The sequence below is a fragment of the Limulus polyphemus genome, unplaced genomic scaffold (genome assembly GCF_000517525.1).
Source record: "Limulus polyphemus unplaced genomic scaffold, Limulus_polyphemus-2.1.2 Scaffold2727, whole genome shotgun sequence".
In the NCBI taxonomy this organism is placed as follows: domain Eukaryota; kingdom Metazoa; phylum Arthropoda; class Merostomata; order Xiphosura; family Limulidae; genus Limulus; species Limulus polyphemus.
The window spans coordinates 96,147-117,828 of record NW_013668337.1 but is presented as its reverse complement, the minus strand read 5'-3'; the positions used below and the strand labels follow the sequence as shown (position 1 = coordinate 117,828).

General features: G+C 30.9%; 1 protein-coding gene across 1 annotated transcript in view; it reads right to left on the bottom strand.

Moving 5' to 3' along the window:
- LOC106467750 (adenylosuccinate synthetase-like) overlaps window positions 1-21,682 on the bottom strand; it is a 64,485-nt gene that overhangs the window by 27,960 nt on the left and 14,843 nt on the right. The window contains exons 2-8 of the mRNA XM_013928125.2: window positions 18,355-18,457; window positions 11,094-11,207; window positions 7,803-7,860; window positions 7,545-7,590; window positions 3,514-3,575; window positions 2,068-2,149; window positions 1,402-1,525 (exon numbers count right to left, since the gene is read on the bottom strand). Of these exons, the coding sequence (XP_013783579.1) occupies window positions 1,402-1,525; window positions 2,068-2,149; window positions 3,514-3,575; window positions 7,545-7,590; window positions 7,803-7,860; window positions 11,094-11,207; window positions 18,355-18,457 (589 nt within the window). The remainder of the gene's footprint in view (window positions 1-1,401; window positions 1,526-2,067; window positions 2,150-3,513; window positions 3,576-7,544; window positions 7,591-7,802; window positions 7,861-11,093; window positions 11,208-18,354; window positions 18,458-21,682) is intronic.

The following is a 21,682-nucleotide window of genomic DNA, read 5'->3' as shown; positions in this document are numbered from 1 at the left end:
TTTTGTACCTGGAGGATATATAAAAACAATTTTTTTTTAGGTGTTATATATACATTTGAATAACTAAAAAATCATAAATTACTACATCAAAACAATAGAATTCCACTATAATTTACCAAGCTTAGTAAATAAGATGTATTTTACTCTAAAAAAAAATATCAAATTGACCAGACTAAAGACACAACCTACCTCATTGAAATCTTGATTTAAAAGAAAGAAATGACACTAGGTACATTAGCTTCTGATTGGTTATTCATGTCATATACAAGTTTTTATAAGGGAGCATTTCTAAAAATGGAAGGAGGTGAGCAGGGTGCCACTATGTTTATTACATGAGCAATATCTTAGGAAATAGAAAATATAAGAACTTCTTATTTTATATCTTATCTTGTCAATATCTGTAATTTGAGTTTCTAATTTGTATGAAACTATAGACTTAGTATTTGACTTCACAAATATCTAATTTGAACCAGTGCTACATTCAACATACCACGTGACACACAAAAATCGATGTTTATCTGTGCTTTTTTATTATTTAATTTTAAATTAACAAATTGAGTAATGCATAGTTCTAAAATTGGAATTATAATCTACAGTTTGATACCAAAATTACTGACATAAATTCATGAAATAGTAGTACAATAAAATTTTGAATGCAAGTCAACAAACGAGATGACATGGCTTTTCACCTGTGACCCGTATAAAAAGGGTTACAACATTGTATTCTGCAACTCTTATTCCTTCTGTAAGCAAGTTAATTTTGGAAATGAAATTAGTCTAATACTTTACATATGTATTTTTAACAAAACCTACAGACAACACTGAATTGATGATATCTGTGCCATTACAATCTTACAGCATTCAAACTAAACAACGTATGTTTACAAACTAAAAATATATGTTAAGGAAATACATTTTCCAACTGTTACTCTTAGCTTGTACGTTAAGGTATTGTTTTTTTGTGTGAGCACATTGTTTTCAACAAAACATTGTATGATCAATCTTCTTCGTAATGACCTTAATCCCAAGTAGTATGGGGTCAGCTGGTAATTTTGTAAGCCAAAAGTTTTTACACCCAGGTGGCAACCATACAGGATGAGCATGTTCAGCAATGGGATTTGAACCTATGATCCTCAGATTGTGAGTCAAGCGCCCTAACTACCAGTCCTAAAAAAAGCACTGTATGATTAAAAATGAAGCTAAAGTTCTCTTCTTCTGATAATATGAGTTCATTTAAACTGATGAACAGTTACAAAAGGCAGTATCTTGTTTTCTCCATTGGCAGCTAAATGATAAATACTTAGTATAAAACAGATTTTTTAACTGTTGGTAAGCTGTATTTAAGAATTGTGTAAATGATCTCCTGTATGATTATGAAATTACATTTAAAGAATCTCTTACCAAAATCAATGTCTAGGAGAGCAGCGTTAGCTCCTTCAACCATCACAGTTTTACCTGCCATTATTGCATGATGAAGATAAGACACAGTGTCAGTCACAAAAGGACGGATTTTCTCGGCATAGACCTGTTATAAAACAGAAGCAGTGAAGTTTAGACTTTGTTATACAATAATAAACTTTAAAAGACTTTTTTTAATGCGAGTACTATGAGTATCCCAGACAGTGTTCTACTGAAATTAAGCTTTATATACAAAATATGCTATCACTGGACATTCTCATTCATACAAAACAAGGTTAAATATTAATTATTGTAATCAAACAGCATGAGCAAAATAATCCAGATTTTATTATTCCAGATTAAACAAAACATATTTGTATTTATAGTTATTGAAGAATATCTTATCTTGAATGTTACTATATTCAAGTCAATCTTCACCTGAAAGTTTTATATGCAAAAAAAGAGCTCTACATAAAAGAAAGTATGAAGATACTGAGTTCTAAAAGCTGATGCTAAATCAAGAAAATGATGAAATTCAGTTGTTAAGCTAAGCAAGTCCAGTAACTTGTACCCAGAAAATCATTTGAACAGAACACACAAAAAGTAATAAAACAGAAATTTTTCAATATATTTTTCTTTTGGTTCTGTACAATGACTATTTCCCTTCACCTTATACCTCGCCAGTTCTGCTTCCACATCAACATTTAGTTCAGGGTACAAACGCTGGAAGGCTGACACAAGATTGTGAAATCTGCGGAAAGAGATAAAAATCAAGACGGGACCTCGAAAAATCTCATACAGACAAAATATAACTAAAGTTAATCAGTAAAATTAGCTCTAAGCCAAATGTGTGTATGCAGCTGAGCAACAAACTTGCATGTAAGTAACATCACAAAAAACGTAGGTTACAACTTTCTGTCTAGCCATACGTTTATGTATACATTCAGCTCTGAAGATGTAACTAATGCAGAATTTAACACCTGGTAAAAAATGGACAGAATGGAAGCTGGATTATTTGCAGTTTCATGCTATGAAGACAGAAATATGTATTTTCTATTTTCTTTAATGCATTTGTACAACTAGTAACATAGCAGTGAATTAGTCCAGTGTAGAATGACTCCTAAAGTGTAAGCTTGTATTTCACTCTATACATAGAAAATTTAGAAGCAAAACTGCTGTTCAGGCTTTCTAAATAATTTCTATAGGCATATGAAATCACTTCCTGTTTGTACTGCAAATAATTTTTGATGAAGTACACCTCGATATTAATAAACACAAAAGATGATTCTAAAGCAGAATCATCTTTTGTGTTTACTGATATAGTTTTTCTGAAAAATACCATCTCAGAACAAACTAAAACCAATGTTCTTGTCCTAAAGCTAAGCAGCAGCACATCAAATTATGAATAAATTATTTCTAAGCAGTTATGTTAAAGTACCATATTTTTTATCATAATTAATTCTTCAGTAATTTGTAATTACAAGTTTACCATTTGGTATCGTGACTTATATTAAACATTTTCAAGTGGAATCAATATTCGAGTAGAAATTAATTACTAGAAAGTGCTGTAATGTCTCCCCAGACACCTTTCTTGTAAGACTTATCAAGAGCTTTTAAAAACTTTAGTATTCGATCAGTTACTACATTCATAAAACTAGATTAGACTAGTTTGAAATTGTGGCCATTATACAAATAATCACATATTTTCAATGTAAGAAAAACTTTTTATACTTACACACAAAACATAGCCTAAGAACTTGTTTGAGTGTCTTATAGAATATTATGTACCAAAACATTAATCAATAAGCAATTATCTTATGTAAAAATTACAATTGTACTTTAAAATATTTTGTTATTGCTTTCAGGATAACAGCCTTTGATAAACTAGTGTTCTAGATTGAAAGGTCACAATCCTTGGCCTCTTCTTCAACCCATCTATTATTAAAGAGTAAACATCCATTATCCTCAGTTTTTTATTTAATCCATCTAATATTATATGTATTTAAAATCCTTATCTCAAACTCTTATTTAAACAATCATCATTAGTCTCTTACTTAACCCATCTAATGTTAATAATTGAAAGTTCTCTATACTCAGGCTTTTGTTTATACTCACTTTTCCATAAATAAATTGAAGTCCCCCAAAAGATCAGCTAAACGAATTCCATTTCTACTTGCCTATAAAATAATAATTATAATCCTATTAGGATTATTTTTTACTTTTAAATAATCACAAAAGTTTGTTTTTCTTTAGACAGGTAAGTGTGGTAACCAATATTTTCATTCAAGTTTTACAGTATTAAAAATGTGCATCCTTTTTCAATGTTGTTTTTAAAAATCAAGTTATAATGATAAACAGTTAGGAGGAAAAATAAAATTTTCTGAAGATCAAGTAACAACTTAAGAGTTTTGTTCTTTACTAGTCACTCTGAGCACCAAACATATACAAGGGAACATTATTCAATTACCATAGAAACGATATTCAATCATTGTTAACTTTTTTACAAAATCAAGTTGACATAGAAGTCAGTGTATAGGAAGTACTTGAAAATTTCCTGAAATTTTATAATTTTTTTATCATTAAACACTAGATAAAATCCTAATATGAAGCAAAATTAATAAGTTGTCAAAGTAACTTCAATTTGTGAACATTAAATTCAGGTCTAGCAAAAATATTATTTATATACATTTAAATATTACTAACATTCTATTGATCTACCTTTGGTGTAATATTTACTTCAAGTCAGAACCAACAACTTTTATAAAGCAAACAAAACTCTGTAAATATTTAAGATATCCTAGATTTATAAAATTCAAAGATTGTTAATGTTTTACCAAAAATTATCAATGTTTTATTGAAAAATCACTCCTACTGGTATCTATCCACTTAGAAAAGGAAATTTAGAGTATCACAAAACAATGAGAGACCCAAAGTGACTTGTATCTAAACTCAGCTTGAAAATAGAACTTTAGTTATTGGTCTACTGGATCATTAACTTGGTAATTTTATTGTTCCACACCTAAGCCCAGCTAGCCATCATCATAGCCGTTATACTTTTGTATGAAGAGAGGCTTTTAACTTTACATGTTATCACACAAACTCATTTAAAATATTTTCTGTAAATATTATGATTTCTCCACAAGTTTCCTAAAGCAAATTGGAGCATCATTATATTGTCACTTTTTAAGTGTGAGGTCAAACTTTAAAAAATCCTATACAATAATAATTGCTAATTATAATTATAACAAGAAATTTAATATAACATTTGAGGTCAAAGGCTCTGCTGATCTATTAAGGCTGTTCCATCCACTAAACTATAAAACCCTCAAAGCCAGCCCTTATCATTTAAACCTTTTCGCAAGGGCTGATGTATTACAATAGCTCGACTGAGGAAGGAAATTTATGTAACAATACATATTGTAATTCTGAGATATCCTCACAAGACCTGGCAAGATTTTGTTAAAGATTATAAGTATCTTGAACACAAAGAATGACACCATGTTAATTAAATCTTTCTAATAAAAATATATTATTTACCTATAGTAATTTGCATTTAAACTGAATAATTTGAGTGCAAGGTGATTTTTCATTTTAAATATAAAATACTTTTCTTCATATTATAGTTTCATATTTCATTTGTATAACCTCTAGAACCTCCTAAATGAATATTACAATTTTTTTAAGGTAAATGTTTATTTTTTCATTTTCTCTAACTATACTATAATATTAGGACAATAATGAAACAATTATAATTATTCATACATTGTTAGATGCACATTACAGCAGACTCAAGAAATAGAACATTACAAGCAGTTTTATAATTTAACAAATATTATAATATCAAACAGTTGTGTGTATTAACCCTGATGAAGCTGCAAATAAAAAAAATATTTTATATATATATATATATATATATGTATGTATGTATGTATGTATATATGTATGTATGTATATGGAGTGTAAAGGTTTTTTCTAAACATTTTCTCTAACTGTAGATATTATCATTACCAAACCGTGCAATAAAATGTTTAAAATTAAGAAACAGAAAAACTTGCATACATTTTAATTTGTTGTAACATATCTTGAAAGATCTATTGGTTATATTCATAATTTCAGGTATTTCCTTTTCACATAGTTAATTATAGCTTATTATTCATCTTAGTACAAGTCAATGGTGCCCTCAGGGCATAATTACAGTATCTTTGGCAGAGATGCACGAGCCTTTGACAAAACTTTCTTCTTGCATAAGATATTAAGCCTTAAGAACCGACTCAAAGTATGATGTAATTAACAAATGTTTAAACCTTTCGATTATGCATTTTTAAAACAAATAATACATAATTAAGATATAAAAGTAAGATCTAAATACAATTTAACTGTCTCTCTCTCTAACATATTTAGCTAAGAACAAACTAAGTGCTATCTGGGATCAAACAGTTACATCTACCAGATGACAACAACTGTGTGCCCATTTCAAAATAACGTAGTGAATTACAGTGTAAAATGAGCTCTTTCTAATGACTATATACATGTATACGTAACAACTACATGTACATTATAAAACCCAGTAAAAAGTATAGAAGGTGGGCATGGCACCCATCAGGGGTTGACAAAATGTTTTACTTGTTTCTACTCCATTCAGCAAAATAATTTTGAAACTACCGTGCCAATAAAGCAAGTAAACATACTTAATTGTCCAGACATTCATCTACAAGACTGGCATTAACTGAGTCAATAGAGAAAGTGTGAAAGTTTAGATTTTTCATAGCTTGTGGGTCATGTGACAACACAAAACTGATGTTTAAGTATTTTTTTTTACAGGTTTCTTTTGAAATAAAGGAATTAAAACTTAGATAACATAAAACTTCAAATCGTAACATATGTTATAATGTTAATTTCACTGACATACATTGATAGTAAAGTTGTTTAATTCAATTTTGAATGCAAGTCAGTGACTTGCACAGAAAAGTGTTTAAAGGACTAGCCATTCTAAAAGGGTTAAAAAATTATCAAACCTTCCCTTAAATTTACTGTATCCACCACATCTGTAGTCAAAACATTCCAAAAGCCAACCACCCTCTTAGACAGTAAACTGTCTTATCTGAAGATAACTTCTATCCTGCTAACTTCATACTTGTATTCCCTTGTCCTATCATTCTCACCATCAAGTATCAGAGAAAGTGATGCATTGTTAGAGAATATGAATCTATCAAAAACAAACCTGTAATAACAACCACATATCATTTATAAAGGATACTAAAACCTTAAGTTAACCAATACTAAATCAAAAATACTCCTGAAGTTGAAAGGACTGATGATCCTTGCTTTTTCAGTCATATATCACTGATACAACAATTATCTGGAAAAATAAATTAATGGAGAAATGAAACAAGTTTTGTTTCAAGTCTTTAGAAGCAGGAGTAGTGTTAAGTATATTTCTCTATGCTGCAGCATATTTGTAATACCATTTGCAGCCAGCTCAATAAGATAGACTATTCTTTAACCCTTTGAGTGCATAATTAAATTTTGAGTGGGTTCTCAAAAAGCGTCAATTATTCACTAAAGAAAGAACCATAGAATTCGACCTTTTTTGGTATTTTTTTCAATATCAAAATCCACTAATCACACTTCTGTTCAGTGATGTATGCATACACAGTAATAAAGCAGGAAATTCAAGGACATGTGAGTATACCGACTGTCGCACTGAAAACTTTTCCAACACTGTGGGGTAAATCCACTTGTCTATCAAATGACCATAAATGTCAAGTCAGATAAATCCAATTATAGTATCCAAAGGGTTAAAGCAAAATTTATGAAGTTTTATCTCAAGTTATAGCTTTTACATTAAGTAAGACTTGTATTTAAAACAGATGTGACATTTTGATCATTTTCAAATACACAAATTTTAATGGTAAAGAGCGATTTAGTATTTAAATCAACATTTAACAATCTAACAGTGTGTTTAAATTATAGAATTGATAGTTGTTACTTATGCATGTACATTTCAATCCATGTGAATTGACAGATTATTCATTCATGACAAGTTCTAGTCATACAAATAACAGCATCAACCTTGAGTAAAAATGTAAGTTGAGTTCCTGATCTATATATAATTGAAATAATTGTTTCTAAGACACAAGTTTTACCTTAGAGGCATATGTTGGTCCAATTCCCTTCTTAGTTGTTCCCAAACTGCAAGAGATGTGTAACTTTGAATTAGGAAAACAAATGCAGTAAAATTGGCTTTAAAGCAAAACCAAAAAGATATCTCTTATGCTAACAGAATTTATCTTCATGAATTTAAAATTTTTTATTGTCACAATAAAAATGAAATATTGATTAAATCCTTTGAACTTATTTTATCAGCCAAACATGATCTATATATTACATAAATGAATACCGACCTTTGTTTTCCTTTTTCAACTTCTTGCATCCCATCGACAAGTTGATGGAAATCAAACACTAGAAAAGGTAACTTCATTATTTCAATTTGCCATGTTTGTTATACATCAATAACACCATTTGAGTTAATTCAACACAAATTGTGATTTTAACAAAGAGACTTAGAATAAGTCAAGAAATAATTTTCTTGTGTAACAACAAAAACAAAATTGACTGAATTTATTTGAACTTTTGCCTCAAGAAAGTAATATTACCACTGCACTAAAAGCAAACCAAAACAGAAATATTGGCAACATACTGAGTTAATATATCACTACAAATTTTTGTTTAAACTTTTAAATTTTCTAAATATTTTACTAAATTACAGGGTGGTGAAGTAAGGAGACTCAATAAGCCTAACAAATGTGATTATTATTATGTTAAATTGCATGTTCTATCACACTACTACTCACAAACTCAATACAAATTTTCAACTTGATTAGAGTTTCTTACACTAAATAAAAATGGAATTTTACATATGCTTTGGCTATGATAAGGTCAATTCACGTGATAAGTTTTCATACTATAACATTATGCAGAAGACAAAGATTTTTCACACTTCCTAAGTGAAGGAACTAATAAAGTCACATGATAAACATCTGCAGTGGCTCTTTGGAAGAAATGTACAGACTAAACACTACATTGAGAAGTGAAAAGTAGAATGTTTTGAACAGGAATACAAGAAAACAACTTCAAGATGAAAGTAATTTCTTGTGCATTTTGAATATATATCAAAACAAAATATAGTTTTGGCTTAAACATAATTTGAGTCATTTTCTCTAATTTTATTACATTTTGAGACACTGGTTTTATTATCTTATCTAACCTAATAAGTTTGTAATTTTTATGTTTCAGCTACTTTTATAAGAATCTAGAATATACATGAAAAACAAGAAATACAGCACTTGCCCTGGTCATTTTTTTTTTTTTGCTGTCAACTGTCAATAAAACTTAAGCCTACTTTTTTTTTTAATACTAATGGTACTACAACACTAAAATTTTTATTTAATTGAATAATGCAACTAAGAACACAGAATAAAAACAAACCAAAAAATAAGCAATATTCTATAACTACCATAATTTTTCTGGCTTTCTAACTATGCAATAAAAACCTTTAAAAATTCAGATAAGCTCATCAGTGTGATTCCTATGAGAATAAATTTGAAACTGAACAACAAAATGGACAATACTCTGTATAAAAAACAATGTAATATATATTGTGATTTAATAAATTAAAACTTTAGCCTTTTATTGGCTCTAAATAATATAGTATAAAATATCAGAGAGAACTATTGGCAATTTCTAAAAGAGAGGATGTGACAAGTGGGCAGAGCAAATGAGTCTTATTATTGAATTTGTGGCTCCATAGACAAACAAGATTGAAGGCTATAAGAATTATGCTTTGCTGAGTAATATACCTATTATAATAAGTAAGTTACATTAAATTCTGTAAATAAATTAGAGAAAAGGGATGACCTGGAGAACATCTGTCACAATTCTCAAACTAGGGTAGACTGAGGATATTTAAAAATATTTCGTTATAAAATTAAGAACTTAAAACTTATATAATATTAAAACGTTATTTATTAACTATGTCTTGATATCAAATTTATTCATATCCATTAATAATAATAATAAAGTAATTTAATTAAATCTTGAATGTAATTTTGTAAAAGGTTGTGACATGTACTTTGACCTAGCCATCCCAAAAGGGTTAATGAAGGGATACAGTCCAATGCTGGTGACATCACAGACAGTACATGTTAATATATGTGGGGATAAGAGCTGTTAAGGTAGCTCAACATATAAAAAAACACTTTTCAGTAGTGGTGCTGAGGTAATACCTATTTGTTCTGTGGAAAGATGAATAATAATCTATATTATTTTTATTAAAATCTTGGAATTTGATATGCAACTGTACACTTAATATTTGAAAGGTGCTCACAGATCTGGATAGGGTTAACTTCACCATAGCAAAAAGCTGCCATATCTTAACTTCTTTTCCCTTTCCTTTTCAAGGTATTCACTAAAATCACGTGACCTTTTTAACATCTTTTCGTATGAAATGCACATAAATACAGATGATTGGCATTATGGACTCAAAATGAGCTCTACTAAAAGTCTAAGCAACACCTTTTTTTTCCTGTGGTAAAAACTCTTCCTCTCTCTCTTTCCTAGGCTTTGACTTTCATACTAAACTTCTGAAAATTGCCAATTCCTCCTAAAAAATGTAACTTTAGAAAACTGCCTCATCTCCCAATAAAAAAAAAGTTTCAAAAACAGATGTATTTCCAAATAAACAAAAATTAAGAAATTGTCACAACTCCTCTAAAAAATCAAAACTTCTGAAACTGAGAAAATACCTTCAAATAAACAAAACTACTTAAAACCGACATCATCTACAACAAAATTTCAAGAAATTGTCACAACACATCCAAGCCACAAGTACATTAAAACTACATTTGTTAAAGAAACAAGTTCCTCAACCAAGTTGCACTTTTCAGCAAGATCAACTTTGATTTTTGTCAATGTTTCTACATATGATTAGTATACCTAATTTATAATAAATTACACTAAGATTGATAACTTTTCAACGAATTGACAAAGATAATTTTTAAGATAGTTGCATTGATATTTATCATTTCTAAAACTGCTATAAAACATGTATTTAGTCAAAAAATTGTTACATTAAAAACTTGTATACAGTAAAAAATACTTAACATTTGTATTTTATTAATATACTCAATTTTTGCTTCAAGTCTCATATTACCACACACATACATGCAATGTAGGTCCTTTAATGCCTAGTCAACAGTACATAGGCTAATATATATTTCTAATTTATCATTGAACAAGCAGTTCTTTTAAAGAGTGTTACAAAACCCTTGAAAAATATACTACTATATACTAAGTACAAATCAATTATGAAGTGGGAACTAAAGTTGTGACAATTAGGAAACAAAACATCTAAGACTCAAGTTGTGGATTTTATTGTCACTATTTAATTAATATTAATCAGTCAAAGCACTTTTGCAATAAAAACTTCTATTATTTGTTTTAAAAGTACCTGTAATAATAAAGAATTCTCTGAATGTCACTATCACTGTGTTCAGATATAATTTAATCATTCAATTAACAACTTCAAGTATATTGGTTACAATCAATTTTATAAACCCTTTTAATACACACACACATTTTCTTTTCATAAAGCAATACTCCTAAATAAGAATTAGTTATAAAAAGAAAAAACTAACCAAGGTGTGCTCTGTCAGAAATGTATAATCTACCCGTACAGTCAGGCAGACCTTTAGCTTCATTCTTAGTTATCTCTTCAAAAAACTGTGGTAAATTTATTACAACTCCATTCCCTGTAAAAATAACATACACTCATTTGAAAATACAAACGACGTGTAATTCACATATTTTACTGTCACAGCTTATGTAAGTATGCTATTTCAGATGAAAACTTATGAAAGAAATAAAAAAAACTTTTTTTTAAATTTATTCGAAGATACTATTGTCAATAAGCATGACAAACAGTTGGATGTAATATTTCTATTTTGATCTCAGTCAAGCAGCAGTGCTAAACCTTAAAAACACATTACACTAAATACTACATGAAAAGTGCACAAAGAAGATTAAGAGTATTTTAACCAAAATTAAGTAAAAAACTTTGAGATAAACATGATAAAAAGAATTCTATAGAGTTATGAGCAAGGTTTCTCAGTAAAACATACTGACCCACTTATAAAGGTTTCTGTACCTTTGAAAAAATTTCAATAAAAGTTTTGGATAATTTTTATAAACCACTATGAAAGTTAAGATTTTCTTAATGAAACCCCTAAATACAGTTGATATATGTAGATAAAAAAAGAATTTCAATTTTTGAAGTTAAATAGATATTTTGTACAGTCTTCTCTAAATAAGAAAAGTTGCCAAAATGTATGCAAACTATTTCTAAAAAACTGAACATTCACATATAATTAGTTTGAATATCTCTAAGTCTACATTCTTGACATCCTGATAGACATTAAAACTGTGAGAAACCCCATATTGTGTCACTTAGTAGAATATGTAAAATTAGTAAAATTGGCAAGAAATTAAAACAATATGTAATGAATCAAAGTGCTGGATTAGTATTTTGAGTTTCAATACATCTTTATATTTTGACTTATCTAGTTACACCCTTTTCCAGAGTAATTCTTGATCTATTCTATTTTATTTTAGTGTCCTTCCACTTGTTAAACCAAAAATCTCATACTAAGATGTCTACATAATCCCCTATTGAATAATTGTAAGCAGTAAACATCCACATTTTATGTACAGCATTTTTTTAAGGCTTGTGTGCAAGTAATGAAATTTTATAATTTTTGCAAATAGCTCATTACCAGCAAAAAGCAGCATAAAATATCTGCTAAAGTAACAGTACATTAAATGATGAAATAAAATGGAAACTTTTGATCTTCATTTATAGTTATGTAATTTTAAAGTAAAGATGTATACACATGAATGTATGTGAATGTCTTTAACCCATTACTGTAATTGGCATAAATGTATGTAAGTATGGGTCGAGAGATGTCTAGCATGCATAAATACATGGATGGAGATGATAAAGGATTAACAGACAATCTTCAATTAACTGCATCATCAACTATGCCCTTGTCAACAATGATGTAACTTTATTAAGTAGCATTAAATTTTCCTGGGTTTATCAATTCATTAAATTTCTACAAAGAAATGCCTGTAAAACATTTCTTTCTTTCATACCAGTAGAAGAGTAACTTAACCCTGGGTGCATGGTGCCAGATCATGGCGCCAATACCCAATAGGGGAATTAATGTTTAGTATAAATCTGAATTTACCATAATTTACTATATATCGGCAAGCCTTCAGTAAACATTTCAAATATACGTAAAAAAATTTTTTTTACTAAAGTATTTCTACTAAAGATACGTATGAAACTTACGAAGCCTTTACTGAGTCAGTCCGAGTAAAAAGTGATTTTATTGGTTTTCAAATGAGACCCAAAACCATTACAACTTTTCTATCCTATGTGCTAAATTCTTAATCAGATGTAAATTTAATGATAAAAATAAAAATATTTTTAATCTTAAAGTTTTTATATTTCATTTGCATAATCTATAGAACCCCTAAATTAACATCAAAAGCTTTTTTTGCAAAAACTTCATTTTTTTTTTCTACTCTAACACTACCTTTGGCAAAAGTTGGAAAATATGAATTAGAATAAAAAATATATTTTATTTCCAAAATAAAGGCAGAAAAAAAAGAGGCATGAGAAGTAACACAATAAAAATGATAAATTAATTAAATCAGAGACAGTAAATTACAGTGAATAAACTATATGGAAAAATAAATAAAACATGAATAATTTTAAGCAACAATGTATGGGAATGGGAATGTTGGGTGGTTTTCTATATTAAAAGCTTAAGAGTAGGAGCAATGGATAAAGAAGTCTTTCACTTCTTTAGATTTTTTGCTCATAACTCACTGTTGGCTGTCCAAAAATAATTTATGTAGCTTTAAAATAAGCATTTCACAACACAAAAATACATTAGACACTAAATTAGAATGTCCAAAACTAAAATAATTTACTGTCTTTCTAGCTAACCAATAAATAGGTTTAAAAAATGGCATTACTTCTCAGAGCAACATCTTCCATCCAAACACATCAAGCTATTACTCAAATTATGTGCTTTTACCATTAAAATATAACAGTGTAGGATCTTAATATTTTCCTAACCTGAAAATGTATTTCCAATTGATTCTTACCTTTCTGCACACAGTGACTATTCCTTGAGCATCAGCCTTCGAGATTTTGCACCTGTTACTAGCCTTGAGCTGTGATTCACTTGAGACATGTCATAACAAACTGTGCTAATGCATGATGCAATCATCATGTAATAATGGCCCTCCTCTAATAAAAGGGTGAAACATTCTCCATGCACAGTACATTAGGGAAACATCAGAGAGGTGCTTGGACACAATCAGATTAAGCCAATGTGAAGGTCTTTTATGGGAGAAAGTGCAATGGGTTACTGCAAGACCTAATTTCAAAAACCAAAATGTATGAGCCATGGAAATGCTGGCTTTTTCCATGATAGTCTGGAAAAGATATTGAAATATTACATATCACTGTAGTGGTCTTGAGGAAAACATCTCAACAATGTGCACCTTAGGAGCCAAGGCAAATGGGTTTAATGCTTTCCATTACCTCTGACTTATAAGATTTAGGGACATAAGTATAACCCTGTAAGGCAACACCAGTCACCAGGTGGGTTGTGAGAAGTGAATGGGAGTGCATTATAAACAGGTAAGAAAAAAGAAAAGAAGTACTTACCCATTAAAGATGGTAACTAGACTGGAAAATGGTGACTGGAGGGAGATGAAATTGCCAGATGGTAGAGATAATGGGAGGCATAGGTGTTGGGTATAGTCCACATTCCAGCCTAGAGAATCTTGCCTAAGATGGTGTGAAGCCAGAGAGAGAGAGAGAGAGATAGTCAAGTGGAGGATTTGATGTGATGAGACATGATACAGCCTGTGAGCATCTCCATCTAGGTAGAAATATACAATCCAGACAAGCTGAAAAACCCATTCAGTAAGTGTTGAGGAAGAGAGATCCTTGAAATAAGAGTGTTCCTTTGACAGGAATGATTGCAGGAACCCCAAAATTGAGCCATGTGCTAAGTAACACCTGACTGCCAGAACTGGACATAAGACAATAAGGGCCAGTAGGATAATAGAACAGGTACAATCTCTCTCCCGAGCTGTCCAAGTCATGGGAAGAAATAAGCAGTCACAGAATAAAATCAAGAAGTATGTGTGAAACAAAGTATGTGAGGCATAAAATACATAAAGATCAGATTTGCAAAACTACTAGCAATAAGGAGTAGGTAAAATGTTTTAATAGAGATGGTAAAAGAAGCAAATGGCCAAGGGTGAAATGGGGCCTGGTTATGAGTGTGTATAAGCCCATCAAAGATCCAGTCAGGCAAAGGAAACAGATGAAGGGGACAATGAATAAAGAAGGACCGAAACAAAGTGGAAAGAATAGAAGGAGAAAAGACAGAACCACAGTGAAAAAGATGAAAGGTAGTCAACAAGGCCTCCCAATAGCCTGCAATGATAGAAACTGACAATCCTTGGATGAACAACCAGGTAAAGAAGGCCGAAAAAGGGGGGGCAACAGTAGGATGGTCTGGTGAGAAAGAGAGGCATATGGAACAGCAGCAAAAAATACCCACTTCTGTTGATAGAAAGGGAGATATGAACAAGACAAAAAAGGGAGACATGGTCATAGAAACCTAACTGGTGAATAGACAATGCTTCCAGGTGAAAAAGAAACGTATGAAGTTGGAGTAAGATTGATTGAGATGAAAGGAAAGGAAGATGAAACCAAGACTGAGCTACCCAAAATGTGCTACTAACAGGACTCAACAAGGAGTATTGCGAATCAACACCAAAACATGTGGGAGAAGATGAAGAAAAGAATACACAGACACAAAGATATAAAAATCATCCTGGCTGAGGATATCCACAGCCAGAGTTGCTTGGTGAAGAATCAAGGACTAGAAGATGAAAAGTTTGGTAATGAGAGGAATGGCGAAGGAATCGATCATTGGCGTACTCAACTGAGAACAAATCCAACGAAGTAAATGAAGATGAAGTGATCACTCCGTATGAAGAATCATGTCCATTCAAGAAAGTCAATCTGCCACAAAATTCCAAGTTTCCACAACATAACAGGATGTCACATGAACCCAATGTGAATGGGTCCAAAACAGAAAGTCTAATGTGTAGAAGCAAAGGTTCCTGGAACTAGTCCCATCTGGACAACTGATTGTCAAAGTGGATCATAACCAAATGATTCACACAACATGGTTGGAAATAGGATGGATGGCAAAGATGTCCAGAACATTGTTATGGGAGGTATGCTCCACATGAGATCAAGCCCCCAAAGACATGGAGTTGTTCAGAGACACACTCAAACCCATAAGAGATACATCAGTGAAGAGGCGGAAATCCTGATGGGTGGGCAGCAGTGCTGATCATAATATTGGCAAGATCGAGCCATCAATACATGTCTGAGAATAGAAAGTGACAGTCTTACAAGAGAAGACAAAGGATCACATGGAAAAGAAAGAATATGAAATCCAGGGCAAGGTACTGAAAAAGACTGACTGTAGATAACCAGAAAAACTAACAGGATCACAGTGTATGGCTTCAGATAAGAAATGAAGAGAGGATAAGTACTGAAGAAGGTGGGTAAGAAAAAGTAAAGATGGAAAATTGAGCTTTAGTGTGTTACTGGAGATAGGGGGGGGGGGGTCAGTCCCCCAAGTAGGTAGAATGGGCTTCATGAATTGTATGTCAAAGAATGGAAAAGGGGAACAACTATAAGCCACGGCCAAGGAATCATGGAGTCAAGAAGGACAGCATTTAAAAGTGGGAATGAAGCTAATCCAGGAATGTGGCAATATGGATGGACCTATCTTCCTGGAGCAGGAAGACACACAATAATCATTAGCATGAGAGTCATGTATTAATGAATGGGAAGACTCAAAAGAAATAGGAGAAAAGGAAGTAAAGAACAAACTTGAGTAATCAAATCCACAAAGAGATTTGAAGAAGAAACATTGTCCTCAATAGGTAAAAAGGCAAGAAGGCATCCAAAAACTTTCAACACAATGAACTATGGCAAAGTCTTCAATTGTCAAACAGCTTCCAATGGCCACAGACAAAGTAGGGGTAGCGTTAGCAACATCACCAAAACCTGGAGAAGAGGTAGCAGTCACAGTCACTTGCAAATTTATGAATGTTGTAGCAATTCTCAAGATCAAATGTTGTTTTATTAATTTTTTTAGTTACTTAAGAGTAATTTGACATTAACTTGAAGTTAAACTAAAAGGAAACCAATGAAAGCTTACACCTGTGAAAAAGGCAGTGCAAATGTTACAAAACTGAATAAGTTTAAACTTAAAGATACATCTATTTAAAGACAGTGCAGAGAACAAGAATGAAGTGCTTATAGGGGTCTACTGCACATGGAGGATGTGTCACCCTTCTATTGGAGGAATATTTTTGCATGATGATTACATTGTGTATTAGCACAGTTTATATTATAACACGTATCTTAGGTGGGAGATAGCTCAAGGCTAGTGGCATGTGTAAATTCTCAAAGTGAGACATGCAAGAAATAACTACTGTGTGCAGAGAGGTAAGCCTTTTGTTTTAGAATTGTTCTTTCTATTGATTATTAACATAACCAGTAGCAATGTCAAAAACTTAGAGACACTTCTAAACAACAGTAGACATGGGAAGGGTATGCCAATGTAGGTTGAACAAATAAAGCAAAAAAAGGTTGAACTTTTATATCTGACTTGTCAATATCTATAGTATGTGTTTCTAATTGGTTGAACAATTTGAAGCCCTTGTAATGGAAGAAAAAATTCTATAAATAAGAAGCCAGACTGCCACCAAATCAGAAAATTCTGAGAGGTGCAGATTGAGAATTTATTCAAATATTTCCTTCTGAAATTAAGAAATCAAAACTTAAGAAAAATGAGAATTATAAATTGTATTTTCATGCCAAGCTTCTTGACATACAATGATTAAGTAATTAAATTTTGAATGTAACTTTAAAAAGTCATGACTCATGCAGTTCAACCAATCAATATCCATATGGTATAAGATAATTTAATGACTTGAAACATTTGTAAATGCCACTACAGGTCTTTATTTTTTAAAAATAAATCACGAATGGTAAAACAGAATAATACTGTTTAAATTGGTACCTTAAACGGATAAGTGTAATTATTTTTATGCCCAAGTATATTTACTGAAAACTTTTAAAATGATGATTTATACAGGTCTGAACAAGAATTATATTGTTTTCCTAGTTAGACCAGCTTCTCTACTAGTCCACGTATCAGGAATCCCCTGAATTTAGCAAACTGTAAAAATTCCTAATCAGTGGAAAGAAAGAATAATTATCACACATGTTGAAGGTTAACTGTTATAAGACATGTTTTATAAAGGTAGCCTGAAGCCTCATAAAAGAGTAGACAAGATGTGAGTTCTTGGATCACAAATCTATATGTGAGGTAGCTTCAAAATAGTTTAAAGAAAAGGAAACTGAGTTAGCTGCTAGAGGTTTTCAAACATAGTAATTTTTTAAAACTGTATACTACCTAAATACAACCTAAAATTGGAAATCCACTTTTTTAAACCTTTTTATGAGGATAAAAAAAAGTTTTTGATCAGTAACAATGTAACAAAAAAAAAACAGCAACCAACAAATATGTTGGAGAGACCTAATAAACAGAAACAGCAAAAACTCTCAAAATCACATGGAGAATATCAATCTCAAGTGCTGGTACAAAAAGATATTTCTACCTTTCATCATTCCACGATATATCGTAATACTACCCCTTTCCCACATGTACAGGTAAAAATCTCCCTGAACTTACATCTACTGATTTATTCTCTATTTACCCACTACAGATGTGCAGTCGGGATTCATAATCCCACTAGGCAAGAGATGGAAGTCATACTCTTTCTCTCCAACAACAACGGTGTGGCCAGCATTGTTTCCTCCCTAGAACAGAAGATTAAACACCCAAAACATTATTAGTTGTGAAAAAAATACAAAAAAAGTCCAACAATGAATGAAATACATTTCACTAGTACTTGTTAGCTAATACTGCAACCTAATGTGCTTAATATGAATCAATAAAACTTTTCAGCATACTGAGGTAAGCTTACAGTAATGTTAACCATATCATTTTATGTGTAACAGGATATACCACTATAACTCTAAACTTGCTTTATGTGTGTGAATGGAGGGGTGGGGTGAGTTAATGAAGACTCTCTTAGCAAACTGAAGTGACACTTTTGATAGTTAACATACACCAAGTGCCATATTGGCTACTGAATTTGAAATTTGAGAAGCAAAATTAAAGCCATGGATGACGTGCATATTACCCTGTTGTCAATATATTCTGATTCTTAGCTTTCACACAGATATTGAATAAAAATATTTTCTTTTTTGCATCATATTCTAACCATGGATATGTATTTTAAACTCTTCATTTTGAATACAATGACTGTTTTTATATATTTTCTTGGCAATAATTTCTATTCATATAAATTCAATATTTGAGAATCTCTAGTTGGCTTTCTTTCTTTTAAAAATGAGAAATACTGATTGCAAGCTAGTTGTGAACATGTTTGCTACAGCTATTAGAATGATGCAAATTTTGTTTTAAGCTGTTTCTATGTGATAGTTTCATTTTAAACAGCTAATAATACTTGTTATATAGAAAAGTGGTATTCAGATGTATGTCTACTTTTAGTACTTCTTACCTTTTTTAGTTAGTAAGACATTACTAATTTATTGAAGTAAAAGGTCCACTAAGAATTTTCAACCTTTTATTTTTTAACACATCTACATTTCTAGCAAGTATGCAGTTTTAATAACAGAACATTGGTCAAGGAATGTAGCCAAACTCTTTTTGCCCTAGTTATTTAGAGGTTGATTGCATGAAATACTTCATTTTGATGTCAGTAAAACAGCAGTGATAAATCTTAAAAACATATGACATCACTAAATAGGCCATAAAAAAGGTACAAAAAGAATGTTTTCACAGGATTGTGGATATCTATGAATAATATCAGAAAGAAAAATCAATAAATGTGAGAATACTATAGAAATATTGATTAGTCAATCACCAGTCAAACTAAGTTTTTCTCAAGTTGTAGGTGAGGTCTCATCTATATTTCTGGGAGATCAATGATGACTGCAAAACTTTTGTAGCACTTAGGTGGGATTTTGAGAAGTTTCACACATGAAAGTGGAGTTTTATGTAAATTCACCAGCTTTCTGCCAAATTAGCAAAAATAAGTTTACAAACAATTCCCAAATGTTGGTGGAGACCCTAGCTAAACCCTTGTGAGGGTTTTCAGTTGTACTATAAATGGAGTCTTTAACTGTTATATAAAGCAGAATAAGCAATGAGCTACTCATGTGTCTCACAATGAATAGTATACTACACAGGATCTGACAAGGATAGCAATTTATGGATCAAACTATATACTGTACCACACAAAATCTTACAAGGACAGAAACTTGAGGGCCTCAAATTAAATATTGTACTTAATAAAATCTTACAAAGGCAGCAGTTTATGTGCCAAACTGAATAATATACTGTGCAAAGAACAGCAACCTTTGGGTCTCAAAGTTGAGATCAGTTTTTTTAATATTTAATGTAATAAACATTTAGAATGCACTAAAGTAACTACAGCACTAGAAACCCTTTCACTATAATTAACTCACATAACACTACAAACTCTCATTGCATCAGAAATCCTTTCATTTTAATTTTTCTCAGCCTTGTTCATAAGCCCTACATATAACTACTAACTTTAGATAAAAACCTTAGGTCAATGACTCAATTTTTAATTTGTCACAATTATCAGACAAAATACAAACTTTGTAATGTAATGCTTAACATTAATGATGTCAGCTGTGAGCAGCAAACAGAGCAAAACTTGGCAAAATTACATATCATCACATCCAGGTGGAACATTGCCCAAGTAGCAGGTGTCTATTTTTACATTGTTAAAATCTTCTTGAAGTTAACTCAACAAAAAATACTTTTAGCAACAAGTCTTCTGACATTCTTTGTCACGAGTCTTCAAACAAAGATGAAAATAAATTATCACAAGAATAGTAAACTCTTTCTTGCCAATGCTGTACATATATAGTCAAAACTGTTCAGACATCTGGCTTATCTTACATAGGCTGATTTGTACACCACTTTCCTGATTAGTTTTTTTACATTTAGTTCTTAAGTGGCTTAACAAAGTAAATTATGCTTCATTCCTAAATAACCTTCATTTATCTTAAAACTCCTCTGTACTGATACACTATCAAAGTTGTTAGAACTTTCAAAAATTAGTTTTATTTGTCCTCTGTTTGTGTGTGTGTGCTACTTTGTGACTCCCCAGAGGCCATTCTTGTTAATGTTATGCAATAAAAACCCTAAACAGTGCAGTTTGTAATTAAAAGCAGTAAATAATGAGATTTCAGCATAAATATGACTCAGCAAATACTTTATAGCAAACTTATCACCAAACATAATCAGCACACGTAGTCTTACACGATATCAACACTATGGTGACAGGATGTGATAATGTATATATTAAATTAACAGTACTTACATGTAAAGAACATGACAGACACACACTAAATATTTTTTTACAAACCAAATATTTTTAGTCTTAACGTTACTGAATTTTTCCTGCCATCAAACTTTAATACTTACCAATTAACCCTCTTTCTTTGAATCTCTTACAACTAGCTAACTTTCTGTGTGGATGAAAGCCCTCTATTTTTAATAATTTTTTACATCATTTTCTGCAGGTAACACTTCTACAATAAACCATGTAACCTAACTTTAAAACACATACATTTGTTTTGAAATCATTCAATAACTCAAATCAAGGTTATTTTGAGAAATGATTATAAACTTATTAAACATGGAATTATATATTCATATTACAAACATAATGCAAGGTGAAATCCATCCATCTGTATAACATTAATATCACACTCACTATCTGAACACTTTCTCTCTCTAAAACTTACTTATAATCCGTGGATAACATAAAATGATAAATTATTTGATCCTTAAAGGGTGTCCTTACACACCCACTCTTGAAAAACTTTATTTCTAGAAATCATTTATGTAACCAAAATTGGCCAGTCGGTTCTGAAAGCTTTATTTTTTATGAATACAAAACCATACTGATACTACTTAAA